The sequence below is a fragment of the Scylla paramamosain genome, chromosome 18 (assembly GCF_035594125.1).
Source record: "Scylla paramamosain isolate STU-SP2022 chromosome 18, ASM3559412v1, whole genome shotgun sequence".
Lineage (NCBI taxonomy): Eukaryota > Metazoa > Arthropoda > Malacostraca > Decapoda > Portunidae > Scylla > Scylla paramamosain.
Window position 1 is genome coordinate 5,829,570 of NC_087168.1, and position 26,256 is coordinate 5,855,825.

Consider the following 26,256-nt stretch of genomic DNA (forward strand, 5'->3'; position numbering starts at 1 on the left):
GCTTTTCCCTTGCCTTATTTATGTAATTAGAGAGTAATAATTATGAATATATTCATGTACTGTGAGTGCGGTCAACCCGCCCCTATTTCTAATGTCAGCACTTTTTGAAGGCGCTAAGCGTCCCTTGTGCCGGCTTCGGCAGTCTCTTGCCAGGGTGTAACGCTGTACCACGCAGAGGACATCCGTTGTCCCGTACGCGCCACACCCTTCTCCAGAACTCTGTACATATATCTAAATATACCTATTTTTATACGTTCACCTTTGACATTCACCTGAAAACCACAGAAACTCACCAAGAGTGACTTTACCTATTATATAAAGGTAAGAAACTAATGAACAGTGTCCAGTGGTAATTGATAATTCAAAACCACACAGGAACATTTGGTGGCAGCTTAATGAGATACGAATAACTAACTCCAGTGCCAAGAGCAATAACAATAAACAGTGGTTGAAAGTGAAGTGGTGAACGGACACAGTGAACGGAGAAAACGGCAACCAGTGGCAGGGTAGTGAGGAGAGCAGAGGAGCGAGCCGGCGTCGTTTACAGAACTTACGCTGACACACCAAAACACTCGCACCAAGCCAAGAGCGACGCACCTAACGGTCTCGCCTTACTCACCCAGCCTGCCACTCCCAAGACTCACTTCTCCTTGTTATTAAAGGAGGAGACTTAAAAGACTCGAGGAGAAACCTAACAATTCTTTGGTTTCCCCTCGGTCTAATTATTTGTCGTAGATTCTCGGCGAAGACATCATCGGCGCAGACATTCTCGGCGCAGACCAACACATCTTCCACCTGCAGGAATCCTGCAGGATTCTACAAGAACACTACTATCCTAAGAGGAGCTTCCCAAGACGGAAGGAGTCTTCCTAAGAAGAAGATATATATATATATATATATATATATATATATATATATATATATATATATATATATATATATATATATATATATATATATATATATATATATATATTTTTTTTTTTTTAAGTGTGAATTTCTCCGGCTACAGTCGTGAGTACAGACACTTAGTGGTACACCACACCAATATTAAATAAAACACTTGTGGTAACGCAACACTGTTAGGGTTCATGTATAACTCACCTATTTCAGTGATGTTATTTATGTGGAAATTAAAATAATTTAGTTTGCCTCTTAAACACCGTTTTCTTTTTTTGCTGGACGGAGCGCTCGCTCTCGTTTTCTTTTAAGTGTTCAGGGATAACTAGGATAATTCCATTTCTGTCCCTAACCCTTCAATTCTGTTAAAATTTTCACACTTCTCAAAATACTAACCATTCATCCTTTAAGAGTGGAAACGCCTTTGGACGATGGAAACGTAATTTAAGTGTGTAATTAATACCTAATTAAGATAGTAATAATACTACATTTATGGCTAAAGCTGAGAAGTTAGCTGAAATCTATGAACTGGAGTGTCATTTCCAAGCGGATAATAGTGACACTAGATCATCAGAAGCACTATCAACGGAACTAAAAGCCACTACAGTGGAAAATACCATGCCTCATGAGGACGGAAACGTGTTGATTACAAGATCAGGGAATAAATACCCATCATTATCAGCAGCAACCATGGCTAATCCTAATGCTTCTGCTTCAGCCTCTACTGGCTCTCCTCATGCCTTGCATGCATCTACTACACTTAAGGTACTTCCTATTCCTGAAACAATATCAGCATTTCGCGGAGAAAACCCGCAAGAAAGGGCTCATGATTTCATCCGTTTGTGTGAGGATGTTATGACAAGAGCAAATACTATCACCGATGAAGACAAGATCTCTTTCGTCAGATCTAAATTGGCTGGAGAAGCAGCACACATGATGAATACCAGCGCTTTTAGTCCGCTTGAAATAGGGACTAGTTATGCAAATTTCAAGAAAAATTTCTTGAACATTTTTGGGGGTAAGAGTCAAACTGACCTCATGGTACTAGCCTCCAAGGTGGGTCTTAGATTTGCAGCTGAAATTAACTCTCTTCACGAAATGAAAGCTTTAATTCCTACACATCAGTTCGTAACGGACTTCATGGATGTCTTACGACTTAACAACTGGTTCCAAGGAAACAGTATGACAGAAACAGATTTCAGAAGACTTCTGGAATTCATCTTTTACATATCATTGGTGAATGGGGAAGTGAAGAAAACCGCAAGTCATTTTCGCTTTAAACCGTGAGACACAGTAGCTGACCTTGCAGTCCTGATTCGGGAGAAAAGAGGGCTATCTGGTGCCTCTCCGGAAACTCAAACCTCATTGGTTGCTCCACTCATGGATGACGACCAATCTCAACCTTGTGCGGCAGCCATGGCGAGGCCTGGAAATGTCTGTTCGTACTGCCATAAAATAGGTCATGTTGAAAAAAGATGTTATAAGAAACAAAAGGACCAGAAATTGGCAGCAAATAAATCCGACTTGGAGAACAAAACAAAAGGGGGTAATCTCTCTGTTAGACCAAAACCAGGTGCATCGCCCCACGTGAAAACTGGTAGGACAAGATCCTATAGGGACGTCGCTACCCAATACTGCCTCATACATGGCCAGTGTAAACACTCATCAGAGCAATGTAAAGATATAATCAATATGAGAATTGAAAAACAGGCCAGAGCTAACCTGAACAGTACAAGGCAGTCGGGGGAAGACCAGCGCACAGTAGTAAACAAACCCGACTAAAACATCTAAATGCGCAAGACGCTGAGGCAGCAGATTCTTCTGACATGTCAGTGCATTCAACCATAAATGCTGCCAACAACCAAACAAACATAATGGCATTACCAACTAGGGTAGGTAAGCATCGCTTATCTTTGGCTGTAGACACTGGAGCCACAGTAAACGTGATCTCTGAAGAATCTTACAAGATTCTGAAACGGAATTCACGCAGTGGTAAATGGATACTCCGTCCAAGTGACTTGAATCTTTCTGGTGTCACAGGGTCAGCCCTGAAAATCTTAGGAAAAATTTCCTTACCAATAAGTCTATCTAAGCATACTCAGCTTATTCAAACTGATTTCTATGTAGTCAGTAACTTTAAACTTCCTTCTGACGGCTTATTAGGGCTAAGAGCCATGAAGTCTCACCAGATAGTAATCTATCCAAAGCAAAATACAGTCATGTACTGCGGACGACATCTGGAAGGGATGAAACATCCTGCACCTTTGGTTTCCAGGCAACCCAGAAACGGTTCTTTATCACGGAAGGGACAAAGATCCAATGGGGAGCCTCAAACGATTCCATCTGTCCGGTCTCCTACGAGAGATAAGGATATAACAGAAGCATGGAGGGAAGCAAAAGCAATTGTCAATGCCAGTTATGGCATTCCTGCTCGTGTGGCAAAACGGATTACAATTCGTGTTCCAGAAGCTCCTGTAGGCAGTGACATCTGTCTTGAAGGTATAGGTAATGTTAGGCGATTGGCTGTTGAATCGACTCTTTCCACAATTAGAAAGGGTCATGTCACTGATGCTTTGGTAGTGAACACTACTGGAAGTTCTGTAAGGATCAAACAAGGTCTTTTCCTTGGAAAGTGCCTGGTTTATGACAAGAAAGTGGTACCAGAACCCAGTATTCTGCCTGGAGCCTGCGTCTCTTCGGTGAGTCAGTCTGCTGTTGACACCGAGCTGGGGCAGGCGCCAACCCTATGTTCGTTTGTCAATGTTGTGGACTACCCCGAAATGAGGCCCGCGCTCTTGGACTTATTGGGGAAGTATCGCAATGTCCTGGCACTACCTGGAGAATCCTTAGGTGTGACCGATCGAGCGGAACACCACATTAGGTTAAAACCAAACACTAAGCCAGTATATATACCAGCTTATCGTCTTCCTCATAGTCAGAGGACGACTGTAGATGACATGATTCATGACATGATTGACAAGGGAGTGATTCAAGAATCGTGCTCTCCTTGGAATTCACCAATCTTTTTGGTTCCCAAGAAAGATAAATCTTTCAGGCCGGTAATCGACTTCCGGTGGGTTAATGATGTCACAGTGGATGATCATTATCCTTTACCTGTCCTGAGCGACCTTCTAATGTCCTTAGGTCGTGGAAACAAAATTTTCACTAGTTTAGACCTGTTGTCAGGATACTGGTAGGTTCCCTTAGCCCCCACTTCACGGGAAATAACGGCGTTCAGTACGCCTAGTGGCCATTACGAATGGTTACGCATGCCTTTTGGATTAAAATCCGCTCCTTTAACATTCCAGAGAATGATTAACAGTATTTTCACGGGTTTACTTGGCAAAACCGTGTTTGCATACCTGGATCGCTAGTAAGGATCAAGAATCCCATCTGGAGAGTTTAAAATTAGTCCTCCAGAAGCTTGAAGAAGCTGGACTTAAAGCAAAGCTTTCTAAATGTGAATTTCTAAAAGCCAAAATAAAATTCCTTGGCCATGTAGTCGATGGTGAAGGAATCCACACGGTGGATGAAAAGGTCATAGCTGTACAGAAGTTTCCTCAACCTAAATCGGTGGAGAATGTCAGATCTTTCCTAGGTCTTGCGGGATATTACCGTCCTTTCATCAAGAATTTTGCGGCAATTGCATCCCCACTTACTAAACTCCTTAAAAAGGATGTTGCTTTCCATTGGGAGGCTGCTCATGAACAAAGTTTCAATGAATTAAAATCACTATTAACAAATGCACCTGTACTTGCTTTCCCAGAGCATTCAGAGCCGTTCATTATTTGCACGGATGCTTCTTCTCTAGGACTGGGAGCAGTACTGATGCAGACAGATGCCAGAGGCAAAAACTATGTAATAGCATATGCAAGTCGTGTGCTTAACCCAGCAGAGTCTAATTACTCTGTCACTCATCAAGAAACACTTGCTGTAGTTTGGGCTTTAAAACATTTTAAGGACATTATCCTTGGATATCCAATTACAGTCTACATGGATCATGCACCCGTAATTGAACTTTTCAAAGGGAAAAATTTAACTGGACGAGTGGCAAGATGGTACTGTACCATGCAGGAATTTGCTCCAGTAGTCAAGTACTTGCCAGGTCGTGCTAATGTAGTAGCCGACGCACTTTCACGAAATGTGCCTGTGGGAGCTGTCAGTGACTCGATCCCTGTAAATAACTTCACCTTGAAGGAATTAAGTAAAGCACAGCGAGAGCATGAAATATGGTCTAAGGTCATACATGCTCTGGAGTCAGGCGAAGAAGATAATCTTCCACGTCTACATATACCATTCTCTCAATTTTTCATGTCACCAGACAATGTTCTGTGTCGACATAATCCCCAAATGGGAGAGTCTAGTAAACAACACATCATTCCTGAGAGTTTAGTCCATATCATACTTATCTTAGTGCACGACATGCCAAGTGCAGGACATCCAGGAAGAGAGCGAACTCTACAAGCAGCGCGTAAAAGCTATTATTGGCCTACCATGCGCACTGACATAGAAGATTATGTTGCCAGGTGTATATCATGTGCAAAGCACAAGGGTGCGGTAAAAGGACCAGCCCCAATACTGGAATATCCACTACCTGAGCGACCTTGGGACATTGTCTCCATTGATCTTCTTCAATTACCCAAAAGTCAAAATGGCTCGCAGTATCTACTTGTGTGTGTAGACCATTTTTCAAGGTTCGTGGTTCTCTCACCTTTAAAGGAAAAATCTGCTAAATATGTAGCGCATGCGCTAGTAACTAAGTTGTTTTGTCCATACTCAGCACCACGAGTGTTGTTAAGTGATAATGGATCTGAATTTCGCAATGAAATCCTACAAGGTATATGTACACAGTACAACATTAAACACACCTACACTGTGGCTTACCATCCTTCTTCAAACGGACTAGTAGAAAGAGCAAACAGGAAAATCCTGGAGGTTCTTCGTCCAGTTGTAAACAGTCTCCATGATGACTGGGAGGACTGGTTACCACACGTTGGTGCCTGCATTAACAGTTCAATGTGTGAAAGTACTGGGAAATCCCCACATTATATATTATATGGTGAAGATAAAAATCTTCCTTATGATTTGTTGGCAAGTCCACAAACTCCAGTATACAACGTAGATGACTATGTTAAACAACATATGCATGTTTTCAAGGACATTCATGCTAAAGTCCGAAGTAGGCTACAAGCTTCTAGGGCAGAAATGATGGCTAGACAACACAAGCGTGCGACCCCTGTCACGATACAGGTTGGAGACACAGTTAAAGTTCGTTATCCGGACAGGACCTCCAAACTCTCCCCTAAATTTAGTGGTCCATGCTCGGTTGTCCGCCAGTTACATGGTAACAAATTTGAGGTGCATGACCCTCTTCTTAACACTGCTGAGATAGTACATAGTGATCGGCTTGTGAAGACTAACGCTCAGCTCCAGTCATCAACAGAGAGTACTACTGATCAGGTTACAAACCTTAATTCTACTAATACTATAAAGACGCATAGGTATAACCTTCGCTCACGCAGCTAATTGCCTGCATTACTTACAGATGGCACTGGGCCTCCTGGTTACCTTCTTGAGCATGCTGCAAGTGCTACAAGCGTCCACTGCGTTGCATGTCAAACCGGGGGCTCTCACCACACATCTTGGGGAAGTAACCTTAATAGAAGATGTTCTTCTGGTTCGATATCCTTTTTCTACCTTATTTTCCGTAACTTCGGACCTCGACGCTGTCTCAGAAACTTTGGATAACTCCTTACAGGAACTGGAATCCTTACTTGCTGATGAAACGCATAGCCAGACACAAGTTTTCTCACAAACCATAATCAAAGCTTTAAAAGCAAGGGTAGAATTCTTACACGGGAAATTGAACCAATCTCAGCATGACTACAACCTTCATCCAGTGCACGCTCGTACCAAAAGAGGACTCATAAATGGGTTGGGACAACTGTCTCAATATCTTTTTGGCACCGCCTTGGACGAGGATGTACAGGATTTAAGGAAACATTATGATCAACTAATAACGGTTGCAGCTACTAATAAGAAGGTCCTGAACCTACATCACAATAAAATAGTTAAATTAGAAACTAATCTCAATGAGTTATTACAGTATTCAAATGATTTAACAACTGTGCTTGATAATGCCTTACATAGTTTAGATGTGATAAATCACGTTGTGGTTATAGATCAAGCTTTGCATGTATTTGAAGCTTCCTTGGGTTCAGTTCTCTCCATTAATGAAGCGATAATTCGCAACATGGTGGATGCTGTCAATGGCAGGGTAACAACTTCACTATTTCCTGTAGAGGATTTGCTTCACACAATAGAAATTGGTCAGTCAACCTACAAATTGACACCAGTGTATGCAGCGGACATGATCCAGTATTACTACCCATTGCTGGAAGCTACCTTGACCACAGATGCAATAATTGTAAACATACCTTTTAAATCTCAGGATCATTTTGAGGCCTATGAGATTAAACCTTTTCCATTTTCCGTTAATAATTCTGTGATGACACTGGACATGAATCCTTCCTTAGTGCTAATAGCCAAGGATTTTTCATTATATACAATTGGAGATTTAACTGAATTAAAACGTTGTAAATCTTCATACTTGCATTTGTACCATTGTTCAAGTATCCAATTTGCTTTCTTACTCGTACCTGTAGTAAAAGGTATTTGTGAAGTCGTCTTGACACGTTCAGAGGCGTCTGCAGCTCTAACACTCTGTCCATACAAGCATGTGGTTTCAAAACCTATTTTCCATTGCAATTTTCATGGATATCATTACTTTTATTTCACAGAAAACTTTTACGTCTCAGTGACTTGCCCAGAAGGGACCACCTATGAGGAGGTTATAGGACATTATGCGGTACAAGATGCTTGTCATGTACGTTCTAGTAAACTAACCACTTACCCTTCTAGGATTAATTTAGCTTTTACGACAGACCTTTCATATAGAGTTTTCCCTGTTACTTCCCTGGAGAATTTGACAAAGTCAAGGATTTCTTTTATAACAAACTCCTTATCCACTCTTTCCTTCTCAAACACAGAAGAGTTTTCAGAGGCTCTAGAGACATCCTTGCCAGTATATCTGAAACCTGGGATTCTCTATCCAAGTATCCTGACACCTTGCCTTATTTTAATGTTTTTGTTAATATTCTTATATGCGTGTGTTAGGAAAGCCTTAAATTTGTATATATATCTTGATAGTAGACGTAAACGTCTAAATGAAGGAGTTTCATACACATAACATGGTTAGGTACATTGTATTCGCGAGGACGCGTCAAGTAGGTGACCGAGCGATGTAACGGTGTCACATAATTAATAATAATATGTATTGTATTTATAATGTCTTGCCTGATTAGCAATATAAGTGCATGTATACATATATGCATAAGTGTAAATAGTGGGTGTTGGCGCATAAGGGTGGGGCGGATATGATCACGCCACCCTACGTCACACACACACCATGGAACTTTCCATACTCCTTTTATTGCCATCGATAAGTAATCGGTAGCACCTACATTACAATATCTAAGTATTCTCCATAGTTAATCTCTCCCTAATGTATTTTGGCATGTATTACTCTTAGCTATAAGTAGCTTTTCCCTTGCCTTATTTATGTAATTAGAGAGTAATAATTATGAATATATTCATGTACTGTGAGTGCGGTCAACCCGCCCCTATTTCTAATGTCAGCACTTTTTGAAGGCGCTAAGCGTCCCTTGTGCCGGCTTCGGCAGTCTCTTGCCAGGGTGTAACGCTGTACCACGCAGAGGACATCCGTTGTCCCGTACGCGCCACACCCTTCTCCAGAACTCTGTACATATATCTAAATATACCTATTTTTATACGTTCACCTTTGACATTCACCTGAAAACCACAGAAACTCACCAAGAGTGACTTTACCTATTATATAAAGGTAAGAAACTAATGAACAGTGTCCAGTGGTAATTGATAATTCAAAACAACACCGGAACAGAAGTGACAAAGAAAATACAAGAGAAGAGAACACCATGGTTGGGTCATATTAAAAGAAAAGAGAAACAGTATGTCAGCAGAAGAATACTGGATATCGAAGTGGAAGAAAGAAGACGACGAGGCAGGCCGAAGAAGCGATGGAAGAATTGCACCTGGACGTGAGGGAGAAAGGGTTGAGTGGAGAGGAAGACAGAGCCTTATGGAGAAGACTAGCAAGAAACAGCAACCCCATATAAACATCAGTGCAGAAGATGATCATGAACATATTACAAACACCAAGACAGCCGCAAATAGAGCTGGTACAGATGGAATAGTGAAGTTAATTACTAAACAGTAAAATCCATGATAGATTACTTCTTAACAATTAAGAAAAAAAAATTTCAAAGATGTCAAAAGCGTACCTTTATTATCTCTTGGCTCTGATTACAAAATTGTACTGTAAGCTGACAACGGAACTCCCCAAAAGACAACGGAGAATTTTGAGATAGAGATTTTGTGTAGAAAGAATGAAAAAAATATGAAGTAGCCCATTAATACCAATTAAAAATAAAGAATTTTAATCCAAATGAAAATGACATAGCTGGGGACAGAGACAAGATGGGTAAATTTAAAAAGAATAAGACAAATCAAGGTGCCAAAGAAGTCGTACGTACAAAGAAAACTGGAGGCGGAAGAAAGAAAACAATATGGTGGACATATGAAATAATGGAAACCGTCAAACGAAGCAACAAACTATTCAGAAATTTAATAAGAAGAAATGTGATTACCAGAGCGGCATATACTTATGCAAGGAATGAGATAGAACACAGAGACGCAAAGAAACTGGGAAAGAAGTTTGGTGATGAATTGGACCAAGATATGCAAGATACTATAAATCTAATATAAAGTATCGCAAGAAACTATATAAAAAAAGAATGGAGCCTACTGCTAGAGCTATTTAAAACAAAAATGGAGTGGTACTCACCAAACAAAAAGAAATAAACGTCAGATGGAGAGAATGCTTCTAAGAACCATTCGGGTCAAGTGAGTTATCTTAAAATCCAGAATCTTATGAAGAAATAACTGAAGAATATACAAATGAAAGTAATATTAGCAAAGAAAAGAGCAATTACCACTAAGAGAAATGAAGAAAGGAAAAGCCCAGGTTCTGACGAAATTCCAGCAGTTGTTGAATGCTGGTGATGAAATTATTGATTTGGTTCCTCATACTGCATTAGCAAGGAAGGAAGGAAAAAATACCTAAGGAATGGAGGAAGATAATAATCTGTCCTATATATAAAAAGGAAGATAAAAATGATTGTAAAGACTACCGAGAAATCTCCCTACTTTATCATTCTGGAAAGTTGTATGGAAGAATTTTAGAAAGGCGTTTAAGGAACTCAGTTGAAGAAGCATTATAGAATATCAGAGTGGCTTTAGATCAAATATAGGAGTAATGGATTTGTTTTTAACAATAAAAACGAGAATGGAGAAGAGTTGGGAGTAGGCAAATGACCTAGCTATACTTTTTTTTTTTTTTTTGAGAGAAAAAAAAAGCCTTTGACACCGTTCCATGAGATAAACTATGGGAGGCCCTGAGAAACCCAGTCTACAGAATACCATTAACACTGATACGATTTAGAAAGAGCATATACAAGGAGTGCTCTAGTACTTAGAGGTCAGGGTGCTGAGAAATTCAGGTGTGAGACAAAATGGGGTACTTGTATTAATGTTATATATGGACAAAATTATGAAAACAATAATTGATATATATGCAAATGATGTGGCTTTGGTTACAAAAATAATTGCAAAACTACCAGAATTAGTATGATACAGTATAAATAGAGCTCTAAATTAGGGAGACGCAGGCACGATAATTAACATGAATAAGACTGAAGTTATGATGGCAAGCAGACAAAAGGAAGAAATGGAGGTGAGACTGTGAGACGATGTGCTGGAACTGCTAGGTAATATTTAATATATGGGTATGAAAAGTGAAAAATGCAGTATGGAATTAGAAATTAACAATCAAATAGTTAAGCTCCCACAATGTATCCTCTTATTTAAAGAAAGAAGACTGATATCAGTCCGAGTTAAAACATCATTTTACAAAACATACTGAGACCATTATTGACATGAGAGTGAATGCCATGTAATAACAACCAGACTGAAAAGCAAAGTTCAGGCTGCAGAGATGAGGGTGCTTAGGCTCATATAGAGAGTGACACTCAGACAGACAAAGAAATGATGGTAAAGAGATAAGTTGGGAATGGAACCTATACTCAGTTTTATCGAAAGAAATCAGTAAAAATTACTCCATCACTCAGGGCAAGATTCTTACATTTGGCCCTAACCTGAACCTGGCAAAGGTACAACTGAGCCAACTCAAGAAGTCCTGGTAACTGCTCCTGAATGCAATCCTGATCATGCCGTGACTTCCCGAGTGACATGAAAACCTTCCTTGAGACTTAGTTGAAGGGGAAGTGTGCCTCCACGTGGTGCCCGCTGGTAATGTAGGAACAAGCCTGACCGTGATGGCAGGATTGGACCTATGGCTAAAGTGCTTCCCCACAAGATGAATGCGAGGCGGGGAGTTGGACATTATTCCATCCTCTCTTATCAAACGTTCATAGAGCAATGGGGTTCCGCCAGGCTTCGGTTCCCTTAACAGCCTCACTGATCCGGAGTCTTCCTGCTCTTTCGGGTTCTCTATCCCGTTTGGGTGCGGGCCGTCAGGGTGATTTGCCGGGTCGAGGGCCAAACCCACTTAACCTGGGCAATCGGTAGTCACTTCGGCGTTTCCGGGATGACGGCCTGCTGGATGGAAGGTAGCGCTCTTCCTGCCTGAAGCCCAGTGGGTTCTTGGCTTTGATTTAGGGGTACACGGTGCAGATGCGGTACCAGTTCCCCCCTGGTCTAAGGGGGGAGCATAGAGCCTCGCTGTGTCCATCCCTTAGACAGAAGCGCTCTAGCAGAAGGCATACATCTGTGAATGATGTGTCATGCTGCGGCGGGCCTCGTGGAAAGTAGCCAACTGCCTGGTCTGAGGGTGGCGTCCTCAGCTGTAATCCTGTCAGGTGAGAGTCCGGGAGGTAGGTTTCGCATCACCTATGCTATCATCTAAGGACAGTAGGTGTGAGTAGTGCTGGCTTTAGCCCGCTACCCTGTAATCCCCCCAAAGGGGTTTGTTGTTGACCGTTTAGTTCCAAGTTTGAGACAATTATATATATATATATATATATATATATATATATATATATATATATATATATATATATATATATATATATATATATATATATATATATATATATATATATATATATATATATATATATATATATATATATATATATATATATATATATATATTTATTTATTGACACGATCACAATTTCCAGCCCCCTTCACAAAGTTGCTGCATTACTGAACAAAGACAAGGGAAATACTCAAAACACACTTAACACCAGCAGCTGCAAAAAAAAAATCGACAACCACGTCTAGGAAAGACAGTTATAACATCCAATAGCACATATAAGGTCGAGGTATAACACCTCGTTGGACGTCCGCCCTCCATAACGAATCCACCCACTGTCCAACGGCGTATTATAGCCTGAAGCCGAGTAGTGTCGTTTACTGCCCTCCCTGGACGGTAGGGAGTAAAGCTTACTACACAGCTAATTATTCAAATCATCTGTGGCTTAACTGCATTAGCCTGCAGTAGCATTTAAGACAAAACAATGTCACCAATAAGAGACAAAAAAGGTACTACAAAAGAGTGTCCACAGGAAAGTCATTCACTGCTCCCTGTACACAAAACTTGGCTCATGCACATACACAGCAGCAGCTGAGGAATCACTTTCCTGGGTATACCGCATGGTATACAGAACTACCCTTACTGGCAGACTACTATGGAGATTCCTAGTCTATATAAGTAGGCCCAGGCGTACAGCTGGTAATGACTCACTTATCCTCTTAAGGCAACTGACCCAACTAACTGTTATTCTGCCTTAGACTCCATCAAATATTAGAGCACGTCTCAGTACGTCTGCTCCATCCAAGTACTGGGTAATGATCGACAGTGAGAAACTGTGCCAAACACTCTCTAGCTCTGCTCCTAAGGGGAGGGGTTACAAAGAAGGGGGGTGAGCAACACATATGCATATGCACACCCACCCTCACACTGCTCCCCGTGCGGTCTATACTTGAATAAAACACTTTACTTCTAAAAATTCTATTGATTAAACTAGGGAGACTAGATGAATACTAAATATTTCATTGTCAAGGGCAACTCTTTTACAAAATAATGAATGACACTCAAATTGAATGGAAAAGAGGAAGTAAGGAAATTTATGTGGGGAACATGAGTGACTGCTTGAATATGTATCATTCTAGAAGCGCCAGGTTTGGTAGCTCTGTGTCTGGGCACGTCCAAGTCTTGCTCCCAACCTGTCTTTCTTCTCATCTCTCGCTCTCCTCGTTTCATTATTCTTTCCTCATTCAGTTCTTACTACTTTCTTCATTTTATATCGTGCTATTTCGCTGCAAACAACAGTATATATATATATATATATATATATATATATATATATATATATATATATATATATATATATATATATATATATATATATATATATATATATATATATATATATATATATATATATATATATATATATATATACACATATATAAGCCTCCTTGCTTGCACCTTGCCTTTCAGCTCTGTCTGTCAACATCTACTTTTCCTTCTTGCTGGAAGTTTGCATATATTCAGCCTGTTCCTAAAAAGGGTGACCGTTCTAATCACTCAAACTACCGTCCTATTGCTTTAATTTCCAGCCTATCTTAAGTTTCTCAGTCAGGAATCAATCAGGAATCAATCAGGAAGATTCTTAAACATCTATCACTTAACAACCTTTTATCTGATCGCCAGTATGGATTCCGCTCTACTGGTGATCTTCTGGATTTCCTTACTGAGTCTTAGTCATAGCCTTTTAGAGATTTTGGTGGAACTTTTGCTGTTGCCTTAGACATATCAAATGCTTTTTGATAAAGTCTGGCACAAAGCCTTGATTACCAAACTGCCCTCCTATGGCTTCTATCCATCTCTCTGTAACTTCATCTCAGGTTTCCTTTCTGAACGTTCTGTTGCTGCTGTTATAGACGGTCACTGTTCTTCTCCTAAACCTATTAACAGTGGTGTTCCTCTTCTTATTATTCACCAATAATCTTTTAAACCAAACTTCTTGTCCTATCCACTCCTATGCTGATGCATAGGAGTGGACATCTTTTCATAGACGTCCAACCCTCCAGGAAGCAAACAGTTCACCCAGGGAAACCACAGAATGCCTGACTTCTGATCTCTCTATTTTTTTTTTTTTTTTTATTGGGGCAGAGCAAACTTGGTGTTGTTCAATATCCTCAAAAACTCAATTCCTCTATCTATCAACTCGGCAGTCTTCCAGACAACTATTCCCTCTTCTTCAATGACACTCAACTGTCCCCCTCTTCTACAATGAACATCCTCGTTCTGTCCTTTTCTTATAATCTAAACTGGAAACTTCACATCTCATCTCTAGCTAAAAGAGCTTCTATGAAATTAGGCGTTCTGAAACGTCTCTGCCAATTTTTCTTAACCTCCCAGTTGCTACCTCTGTACAATGGCCTTATCTGCCGATGTATGGAGTATGCTTCACATGTCCTGGGGGGTTTCCACTTATACCACTCTTTTAGATAGGGTGGAATCAAAAGCTTTTCATCTCATCGACTCCTCTCCTCTAAGTGACTGTCTTCAGCCTCTTTTTCATTTCCGCAATGTTGCATCTCTAGCTATCTTCTACCGCTAACTGCTCCTCTGATCTTGCTAACTGCATGCCTCGCTGCACAAGACTTTCTTCTTTCTCTCACCCCTACTCTGTCCATCTCTGTAATGCAAGAGTTAACCAGTATTCTCAATCATTCATCCCTTTCTCTGGTAAATTCTGGAACTCCCTGCCTTTTTTGTATTTCCACCTTCTTATGACGAATTCCTTCAAGAGGGAGGTTTCCTTCAATTTTTGACCGCTTCAGACCCAGTCTAGTGACCGGCATCTTAGTGGGCTTTTTTAATTGGATTTTTGTTGCCCTTGACCGGTGTCTCTCCTATATATATATATATATATATATATATATATATATATATATATATATATATATATATATATATATATATATATATATATATATATATATATATATATATATATATATATATATATATATATATATATATATATATGGGGGTTGAAGTTTGTTTCAGTAAGTTTCGTTATGTGCTCCCTGTAACGGAGCTGGTAAATTATGTGGGGAGGGAAGGGGTGAGTCCCGGCGCTACTACATGGATGCTTTCATGGCTCGTTACTGTAAGGCAGATGGTGACAAGTTTTAAGTTGACACCAGAGTTTGAGAAAATGAAAGTCATGGAGTGACTGCTGGCTTTGAGGCTGCTGAGTTTGAATGGCCTGATAAGAGATCGGTGGGCCTCGTTGCCAACGTCCTAAAGGGTAAGGCGTTGGAAATTTATGATAGAATATCAGTGGTGGACTTGGAGGATTATGACGAATTTAGAGCTGACGTTCTGACAGCCTATGAGCTAGAGCCAGAGGCGGCTCTGTTATTCTTACTTTATGTGTTCTCGTTACGAGGAGGTATTTGAAAAGTAGCCACCTCCTATAGAGAAAGGAATTAATGATTATGGAGCAATTTGTGAATGTGACCGAAAAGTAAATAGTTCCTTTCCTCCGGGAAAGGAGGTTTAAGACCTTGGAAGAAGCGGCCACGAGGTTTGATAATTAAGTTTTAGCCTACCGTAGTGTACTACACTGGATGAGTGTAGGATCTAGTGTAACAAGTGATAGGTCGCTGGGAGCAGCTTTATATATATATATATATATATATATATATATATATATATATATATATATATATATATATATATATATATATATATATATATATATATATATATATATACACACACACACAGTACTAGTCATAAGTATTGGACCCCCTGGCTGGGGATCCGATACTTATGGCAAAAAAAAAAAAAAAAAAGCATGATCCTCTTGAGAGTGAACCATTTTAGCCAAAAGTATCAGCCCCTGCCAAGACGTCAACGCATCCCTCAGCTTCACGCCACTGACTCATAACCTCCCCTCTGTATGCCTTGGGGGCGTGTTGGAGAGCAATAACTTACCTCGATTTTTTTCCACATCCTGGCGTATTATTGCGTAATAACATATTGTGATAATTAATTCTGTTTGTTAATATGGCTAAAACGAAAGAGTATTTATCTGAGACTATTGCGCTGATCATGAGCCTCAAGCAGGTCATTCAGTTAGAGGAATAATTCAACAGTTGGCAGCATCCAGGACAAGTCAAGCGTTGGTCACGGCGGTTCAGGGAGGAGGGGAATCGTGATACGCCTGAACATAAAAAACGGTCTGACTTGATTTTTAATTTCTGAGAATATGTCACCCTGTACACACACACACACACACACACACACACACACACACACACACACACACACACACACACACACACACGAGTATATACATATGTATACACCTGGTATCATCTTTTCAAGAATATGTTAGATACTTACGATGAGAGCAGTAGGAGTGATGCAAAGCCAAGTGACTCCCCAGTAGATACGTAGAGGCAACCTGACTCTCATTTTCATTTCCTCGACCGCCTTGAACATATTGCGGACACCTGAAAGACATTGAAATTTAGTAACAGGCAGGAGTGTAGGGATGGGATCAGATGGCGAAAGAAGGCGTTGAGAGAGAGAGAGAGAGAGAGAGAGAGAGAGAGAGAGAGAGAGAGAGAGAGAGAGAGAGAGAGAGAGAGAGAGAGAATGGCAGTTTGAAATCTGAGCTCACTCAGATACTTTGCCGTTGTTTCACTGATTGCTGTCCTTGAGGAAAAGCATGGAATGTGTAAAATGGGAAATGTTCTTACATTACTCATACACGTAGATCTAACAATAGGAGTTCCAGGCTCCCTTCGGATAAATATATCCCATGTTTATGAATCTAACGAGTCTAACACCTGATTATGAAAGAAAAAAAAAAAAAACGGAGGATTATACATACTTACCGAAAATGCCCATGACGCCGATCATTTGGAAAAGACAAAGGATGAGAAGACTCACACCCGCCGAGTAGAACGCCAACAGCTCTAGCATGTAGATCCCTCCCTGAAGGCACATTGGCAGTCCCATCAAGAAGAGGAAGATACACGTCCACATCACAACCATTGCCTTCGTCTTCCTTAATGATTCGAATTGGTCGACGATTGCAGTTGTAACAGTCTCCACCATGGTGAACTAGAGGAATGATATACAGTGATGATTTTTAAAAGGATTACCCAGCGAACACGCAACTTAAACATGACGTTATATTGTGGTCTGTTTTTTTTTTTTTTTTATATCAATACAACGTAATAAAAAACGTGAAGATTTCACATAAATTAATACATAATATTTACGTTGTACGTTCAAGTCATTTACACGTAAATATGACGTAATTTCAAATGTCAAAGCTAATATTCAAATTATGTAACGTATGAACGCTGTGCAAACGTAACATAACAAACACCAAAGCAACTCCTTGCTGAGAAAGGTGACAGGCACCACGCTCGCTTCCACGCATACACTCGTTCAAAAAAAAAAAAAAAATATTAAAAAAAGGGGGGGGGGCTAACTACAGGGGTTGGGTGGGATCTGATCACTTTGTGTGTGAGGTTAACTCTTCTATTGTATAATATATCGGACTCAACATGTGTGTGTGTGTGTGTGTGTGTGTGTGTGTGTGTGTGTGTGTGAGCGAGCGTGCATAAACTTTTCTTTTTTTTTTTTTTTTTTTTTTTTTTTTTTGCTGCCAAGTCGCGATTGCATGGTAGCTTAACATATAAAGGAGTAGAAAACCTCTTCAGCATCGTTGATAGGAAGATAAACTCATGATGGGATATTTTCAGCACGTACTTAAAGAAAACAATCCAATTCTTAAAAAAAAAAATATATATATATATAAAATATATATACATAAATACATATATTTAACGCAGTTTATAAAGAAATTAGTGTTAAAGCAATAAAATTGAAGGAGGAATCCAATGAGGCGGCAATTGTCATCATCATCATCAGCATATTGTCGGCTTCCCGCCATTGTTGTTTGCAGAGCTCTATCCACTATCCACGTTAGCTTTGATTTTCTCCATTATGGATGGTGCTACTGTGTCAGCATACAGAAACTCTGTAACAACGAAAGTGTAGAGAGGATTCATGTACTTGTAGAGGTAGGTGTTAGGACAAACAGAGGCGAAAAGAAGGCACAGTGCCTGGTGGACTAAGCTGTGTGCATTGCATGACTGTGCAACAAATCTCAGGGGGAGAACTACATTGTAAAAAAAAAAGTGATTTGCAACAGCACTTTAGTGATGCTAGTCAACACTGGAGCAAGGAAATTAAGAATGAATAGTAAAGAACGTTTTTTATGGTGCATAATGTAATGTAACGTGGTGCAACATGGGACACAATCAAACAGTTCTGCCAGGATTACGCCATAATATGGCAGAGCTGGGGTGAGGACGTCAGCTGACGTTTTTTTTTTTTTTTTGTTCTTTTAGTTGTTGTTGTTAAATATTCCGAAGTATACTTGAACAGGGAAACGGAAATGATGCTGATATCCTTCAAATTTTCTTTTGATAATGTATTCCGCGGCTGTTATTGGCCTTGCCAAACCTAATTTAGCAAACCTAACAATATCTAGAAAACTGTATATCCGGTAAATTTACGGATTGTTCCCTGACATGAAGAAAAAAATCTGGTAGATGTAGATGTGTTTTGAACAAATTTGGTGTTTCTGCCACAAATCAGTAGTTTTCTCTTTTTCCCTTCCCCCTTAAAAAGTAAAGATTCACGACAAAACTTGTTAGCAGATTCGTTCAAAACACGCTAAAATGTACCAGACAGACCTGACCTAACTAACCTAGAATAACTTAACCAAATGTAATCTAACCTAAACCTAGTCTAAAATTATTTAATCTAACAACCAAAAATGATATCCTATAATAACCTAAAAGGAATTAACGTAACCTAAATGAAATGTCAACACGTGCAGATGTTACGCTTTCCCTCCCAGAACCCCATAGTGTCCCGAAGCGCCCATAAGAAATCAACTAACTTAAAAGAAAAAAAATCACTAGTGGCGTTTCTAGCAGCTTGCAACACATATTTATGGGTTCAAAATGCATAGAATAATGAAATCTAACCAATGAGAAGTGTGAGAAATATCGCTGTGCGCCAGGAAACAATCTGAAATAATATCCAGTTACCCAAAATATTACTATTTAGACGATGATTAAGTAAAGAAGGTAACATCAGGGCCACAAGCAATAGCTGCGCTTGGCCACTGCGCTCATTTTTGTTTGTTGTACATTTTGAGCCTGTGGTGAATAAGTCCGTTTTAACCAGGGACACAGAGTTGACTATGACATACTTCTTCCCAGGAGGTGGGGTCACGGATCCCAGTTTACGAGTATACCTGATATCTATTTACTGCTGGTGAACAGACACTAGGGAATAAAGTTACAAGCCTATCCTGCATCGCCCTGCACGAGGATCGTAAATGACTGCGGGTCTGCATTTGAAGATTTTCACCTCTCATTGGTCAAAATGAGTAAAATAGCTAGGTTGTGCAAACGATAATTTCATCATTCAAAATATTTGTAAGGATAAGAAGTTCAGATTGAAATTAAACCCAACACTAATCTCAGTCGCATGCTGCCTGCAGTAGTAGCCTGGTTATAGGTATAAAGAGTTGAGTGCATGTGGTATGTGAATGTATGTGTGAGCGCCTTGTCTCAGCTACCTTCCTTCTTGAAGGAGGCGTCAGCTACCCTCATTCTTGTGGGGGACTTCGGGCTGGTATATACTCGCAGATAGGCAGTATATTTTGTACCACCACAACAGTTATGCCACTACTGTTTTGAGCATTAATTCAGAAATAAAATAATAAAAAAAATAAGATATCCGGACTGCTTTGGGTACAAAGGTGTTCCTGTAGTAATTGTTTTGACAGATATGATTTAGATTTTTTTTTTTCTTAAATTGGTATAGTGCCAGTAATCTTTTAACACGCCTACATTTTTCTGTACCCTTGTTCCTTCATCTCTTGGAGCAACAATTTAGCAGTTTTTATGTTTTTATGTCAATGTTTGTGTGCACTTTTAGTATGGTTTTGTTTTACTGATTAAATTTCTTCTTGATAGCACGCACAGTAAACCAACTAACCAATTCAAATTTTGCTTTGAAGGTTAACCTGTTAGATATTGTTAGAAGACGCAAACTTGGGGAAACATTCTGTAAAAATTGGGAACAAATTGCTTGTGTTCCAACTACAACCTAAGAAGAAGGCGAAAGAAATTGGCTCTCACTGAGCTGAAACACCTGTATAAAGTAATTTAAAGTATGTCTGTACAAAATTGTTCCTACTGAGCTTTGTGAAACTCTCTCTCTCTCTCTCTCTCTCTCTCTCTCTCTCTCTCTCTCTCTCTCTCTCTCTCTCTCTCTCTCTGCATATTGAATTAATACCTTTCAACAGATGTGCATATATCTCATCATCATTTAATGCCCACCTCATTGACTTTATACAGAGGATGGCTAGCAAATGGCTTTTATCCATTTATTTCTTTACCTTGCACTAGATCATGTACGATAACTACATGTACTATATCACTCTAAACTCCGGCCATGTGACTCTTCTCCACTTCATACTTTGACCCTCTCCTTTGATAGAGAAAGTTTAGTATTGCTGGCCCCTTTACTAAGATGACCCATGTAGAAGTCAAAACGAGACTACCATTCAGGAGAGAGAGAGAGAGAGAGAGAGAGAGAGAGAGAGAGAGAGAGAGAGAGAGAGAGAGAGAGAGAGAGAGTTAACACAATTTGACTGAAATTTGGCTAGATAAGCAAAAGGGCATTTTCTTAGGATATCCTTTTAGTAAACAAAAGGGTGCCTTAAGATGATAATGTTCAACATTCATTACTGTTTGTACTACATACATAGATCTCTCTCTCTCTCTCTCTCTCTCTCTCTCTCTCTCTCTCTCTCTCTCTCTCTCTCTCTCTCTCTCTCTCTCTCTCTCTCTCTCTCTCTCTCTCTCTCTCTCTCTCTCTCTCTCTCTCTCTCTCTCTCTCTCTCTCTATATATATATATATTTCATATACTCATTGTCTAACAACTTTGAATGTATTTACAGAATCCTATCTGCGATTCCATCCAGAAACCAGACTCCATGACATGGATGATGAACTAATAGTGTGTCAAAAATGCTCCACCAAAACAGGTAGGATACAGGACAGACTCCCCCAAAAATCCACCTTTCAGGAAAAAGATGAACCCTGTTGTATTTTTTCTTTGCTGTTAGAGATTCATCAAGTTCAACAATTGTATGTTGGGCTTCTAGTCATAATGGGATTTTGTACCAGGTGATGGGAGCAAACATCACTGAAGTACTAGTACCACCGAATCATGGTTCTTTCCCCAAACCAGTAAGTTATTCACATGTGTTGCAAGAGAAGAGCATGAATTTTCTCAGAAGAATCTAGAGCGCACAAGAACTTTGCGACTCTTGTGGTCTGGGCACTTTCCTACAAATGTATTGCCTCCACCGCTTTTGACATAAGTCATTATTCTGTTATAGAAAATGCAATTTGGTGCTGTACGTTTTATGGAGTGACCTTGCTGCATAAAAGTATAAGCCGTGTCTTCATCACGAGCTATATCATTAATAGATTTAAAACTCATATCCAAAGCAAAAACTCCCAGAAGTGGGAGTAACAAATAAAGTGATAGCATCACCAACAACCAGACTCTCAAACAAACAAGATGGCATATATATATATATATATATATATATATATATATATATATATATATATATATATATATATATATATATATATATATATATATATATATAATCAACCAGGCAGCAAAATCTCAAGACCAACTGAGAGAAAGGGGCTAACAGACCAAACGCAGGCGTGCTGAGTACTTAACGAGCGGGAAAATTGCTGCCACTCTGGATTTTCAATGAGCCAAGGTTGCTCAGGGCACTCATGGAGAAGTGGACACCCTGGCTGGCAGCAAGATACCTTGAATTTTAGTAAGATAAGACTTCAAGACTCCAATCTTGGAGCAGAAAAAAAAAAACAATATCTAGTAGGAAAATCCAAGGAGTGGCAGCAGTGGGCGGGAAGTCAGTCAGGGTGTTATTAAAAAGCCTGGCCACACCAGGAAACATTGTTTGGAAATAGTTTGGAAACTGTTTCTACACAATGTTTCCTGTTCAGGCCTCAATCCTCGTCAGGATGCCTGTGAGTGTAGAGGTTGCTGCAGCAGCCTGTTTTACTTAGCACTTTTGATAATACACTCAAGGAAGCGCAAGAAAAAGAAGAGATGAGTGAGGAAATAAAAAAAATAAATAACTTTCATGGTGACTTGCTTCTGGAAGATATGAAAATAGATGGAGCAGGTTTTACTAATTTAATTCGGATGCTCCCCTCTCAATTGTACTTCGATGGTTTTGATCTCCGTCACGGCATCCATCTTCATCTTATTCTTATAACCTAACCATGTTACATCCCACAATACAGGGGAAGAATGGGGCAATTCAATAAGTTCTAGAGTTTTTCGGTTCACCACATGGAGTTATCATTGCAAGCCTCATGCCGGTACTCCGATGCACCTACACACACACACACACACACACACACACACACACACACACACACAGAGAGAGAGAGAGTTTTCCATTCTGGATGGGAAACAAATTCACATGAAAGACTATTTGGAAACAGTTTGCAAACTGTTTCCAAACAGTCTCTAAACTGTTTTCAAAACAGTGGTGCAGTTGCAGGTATGTCTAGTGGTAGGGCAGAGTCGCTGTGGTAAGCTCGGTCATTGATATAGTCGATGGTACCTTTAACTGGAACATTGGTAAAATGTGACTCCACGTTGAGCGAAGCGATGTTACCGATTGCAGTATTGCTCAGCTGTAGACTGTAGACTGTAGGTAGTGGGAACATAAGGTGCCAAGTATAATGCACAGTCTCTTCACAACGTGGTAAGTCGGTGTAGGGATCTGAGATATAACTGGGCGCAGCTTGTTTCTTGGCTTGTGCGTTTTAACGTTACCATGACAGTAACCCATGCTGTACTCGTCAGAGAGCTTGTCAAACTTCTTGCCATTGTTGGTAGCGTTGCACTTGATAATTATCTTGTTGAATTTGGTCTCGAGTGCTTCTGTGAAGTCCTTGGAGATCTTGGCAAACTTCCATGTGTCGCCCAGAATGTCGTCTATCTTCTTGAACTACTCAAAAGTGTCCATGAGCTGCCGCCTTGTCCGCTCTTCTGATTGTGACGTCGGGGTCGGATTGTAGCTGCTTCGCTGCGTCAATATGCTTTTTCTCGAGAATGCTGCTTCTTAACTGCCTCTTGTTTTTTTGTGCTTCTGCCATGACTTCTTGCTTGAATGAAAGGTCATTTTTAGAAACTTTTTCGAAGTCGTCAATTAGCTTTTAACATTCCACTCGCTTCTGGAACTTCTTTGGCTTGGAGAGGACGTGGTAATTAAGGCTAGTGTTTAGAAGAAGCTCCTCTTGTTCCCGGGTGAGTGTTTTCTTGGTTAAGTTGATAGGTCGTGGGTATTTGATTAGACCACCATTGAAGTTGATGAGTTTTCTATGGTTCTTTGCCATGATGCCATTTTTGTATTTGTCTATTAATTCTGTAAAATGCGCGTCTGTATTCTTTTTTTTTATTTTGGCATCAATGTCGGCGTCAGTGCACTCTTCAATCGCCTTACAATATGTTGGCTGGAGCTCCTTGATATTGCCCTTTAGTTTTGCGATTTTTTCTTCATGTGGTTCTTTCTTTGTCACTAGGTCTGCCTTGGGTGCTTGACTGTCCCATCACTAGATGCATTGAGCGTATAAACGGCCAGGAGATTTTCTTGTATACAAGTTTTGCTAAATGTGATGGTTAATTTAGCATTTATCAGTTTCTTTATATTTCGTTATATCTTATTGTTTTGTTAACACCCGTCTTGAAGATGAAAAGGTCGTGCGTTCCATACACATTTAATAATTTGATCCAATCTGCAAATATGATTTTATCAAAGAATCCACTCATATACACCCTATAACCCTTAGGTCACCAGAAAATACACTTTATCACTGGCATTAGGCACCTTAACATAATCCGGGAGGACATATTCTATTAGGCTAATGGATCCTCTGATGAACAACAGTAGTCATGTTCAAAAGTCATGAGCAATAATAATGCAAAGTCCACTTCATTGTACATTGGCCTCCATACAGCTAAGAACTCAATAGCTTCACAGTGAGCAGATATGTATATCCAATACCCCACAGAACAAGAACAACCAAGCCAGATCCATACACTGCCTGCAGTACCAGACTGCAAATAAATCATCGCATATAAACAATAACTGGAGTTGTGGGACAAATGTCAAACTGCTTTTCATACTGTGCACTTAACACTTGATAATATATTAATCACGTATAATACATACCTGAAAAGAGGACAAATACAAATATGGGCCAGCCCTAGACGCTGAAAGGAGGGGCAACTGATGTAGCATCAGAGGAACCCAAGTCAGCCACCCTGACAAATTCGCAGCGACATGCTCACAAGCAGACTACCCTAAACCACACATATTTTTAAGTAGTATAAGTACAGTAATATATTCAAATATATTAATTCTTTCGATCAACAATGGCGAAACACTTCTACCCAGCCTGACAAAATTAAATACATAAATAAATAAACTACTGTTCTTCAACTGAAAGAATTACATAATTTCTATGAGCAGATTTATCAATAAGAATATCCCATTGACATCAAATTTTGACCCAGATTGTCCTGCTTTATATCTCAGTGTCACATTTATCACTGTGTAGCATTCAGAACTGGCGTTCATTTCTAATTACCTTTTACAGTAATACTGTCCTTGACTAGTACCATGTCTCTTGTTCAGTATGCAACTTGGTTCTTATGACCAGAGTAGGGAAGAAATTGCTTGCCCATTTTTTTCCAGAATGTGTTTATTATTGCATTGGCATACTTAAGGCTCTTTAAATAACAACTGTTGTTATCCACAGATCAACGTAGGACACTATTACTAGTCCATCCCAAGAGCAGATCATTAGATAATAAGTAAAATTCTAAATTTATATCAGAACCAGACTTTATGGCAATAGGCCTCATAAATCAGATTCGTTATTTCAAACAGTACTGTCTGCAGTTCTCCATACTTTAGAATCTTTTCTCCAGTATGCATTGTAACTACCTTCTTAACCGGACATACAAGAGACTCTGAGCAACTATTTTGCCAAGGAGCGTCTGCACTCTTTGTGAACTTCCATATCATACCCTTTGTACCACCAAATTTAGACAACTCCCTGAAAACTAGTTCTGACAATTCCTTGTTAGCTTTAACCAGGTAGTAACCCCGGTAAATGATTCTTGGGAAACCTCCTATACTATGGTCTGACCATTTTGAATTAAGCGTTTAGGCATTGTCCTTTTCGGGGATTCCCTGGCCTGCGGCTCTGCCACACTTATACCAAGACACACCTTATGTCAGTTACTTCCTACCTCAATATTAAATGGTGTTGTACTATATATACACTGTGATGCTCTAAACAAAAAAAAAAGGCAAGATAGTGTAATATATATATATATATATATATATATATATATATATATATATATATATATATATATATATATATATATATATATATATATATATATATATATATTTTAGTGATACTGGCTTTTTTTTTTTTTTTATTGCAAACACCACACTACTTGACTAAGTTTCCTCCAGTCGTTGTCATGTCTTCAGGGGTGACCGAGTGAGATCACACGGTCAGAGTAACCATGTTAATCCATGGTTACTTCCTCTTGCCTCGCCAGCCAGGGTGGAAGCTACCTCTCCTGCTCGCTCTTGTCACCTCCACAGCCAAGAAAAAGCTTACTTAGTAAATAAGTATTTTAGTTTGCAAGAAAAATGCTAATAGGGGGTCATTACTTAACCCCTCAAGAGCTGTTGCCCGAACAGCGAAAACTACCAACGTGCCTTGACTTTTACCTCAATGGTGGAGTGGAAAAAAGTTGTGACTAAAAAATAAAAATATAACATCATAATTTAAGGGAAATATCACATCTAAAAGCAAACCTATCACGTTTAAAAGATTTGCAATGGAGAGAGAGAGAGAGAGAGAGAGAGAGAGAGAGAGAGAGAGAGAGAGAG

At 39.6% G+C, this 26,256-nt stretch overlaps 1 protein-coding gene across 7 annotated transcripts in view; it reads right to left on the reverse strand.

Moving 5' to 3' along the window:
- LOC135109055 (sodium- and chloride-dependent glycine transporter 1-like) overlaps window positions 1-26,256 on the reverse strand; it is a 158,076-nt gene that overhangs the window by 31,412 nt on the left and 100,408 nt on the right. For all 7 annotated transcript variants that reach the window (XM_064020059.1, XM_064020063.1, XM_064020062.1 and 4 more), the window contains 2 exons: window positions 17,008-17,236; window positions 16,511-16,620 (listed from right to left, as the gene is read on the reverse strand). In XM_064020059.1, the coding sequence (XP_063876129.1) occupies window positions 16,511-16,620; window positions 17,008-17,236 (339 nt within the window). The remainder of the gene's footprint in view (window positions 1-16,510; window positions 16,621-17,007; window positions 17,237-26,256) is intronic.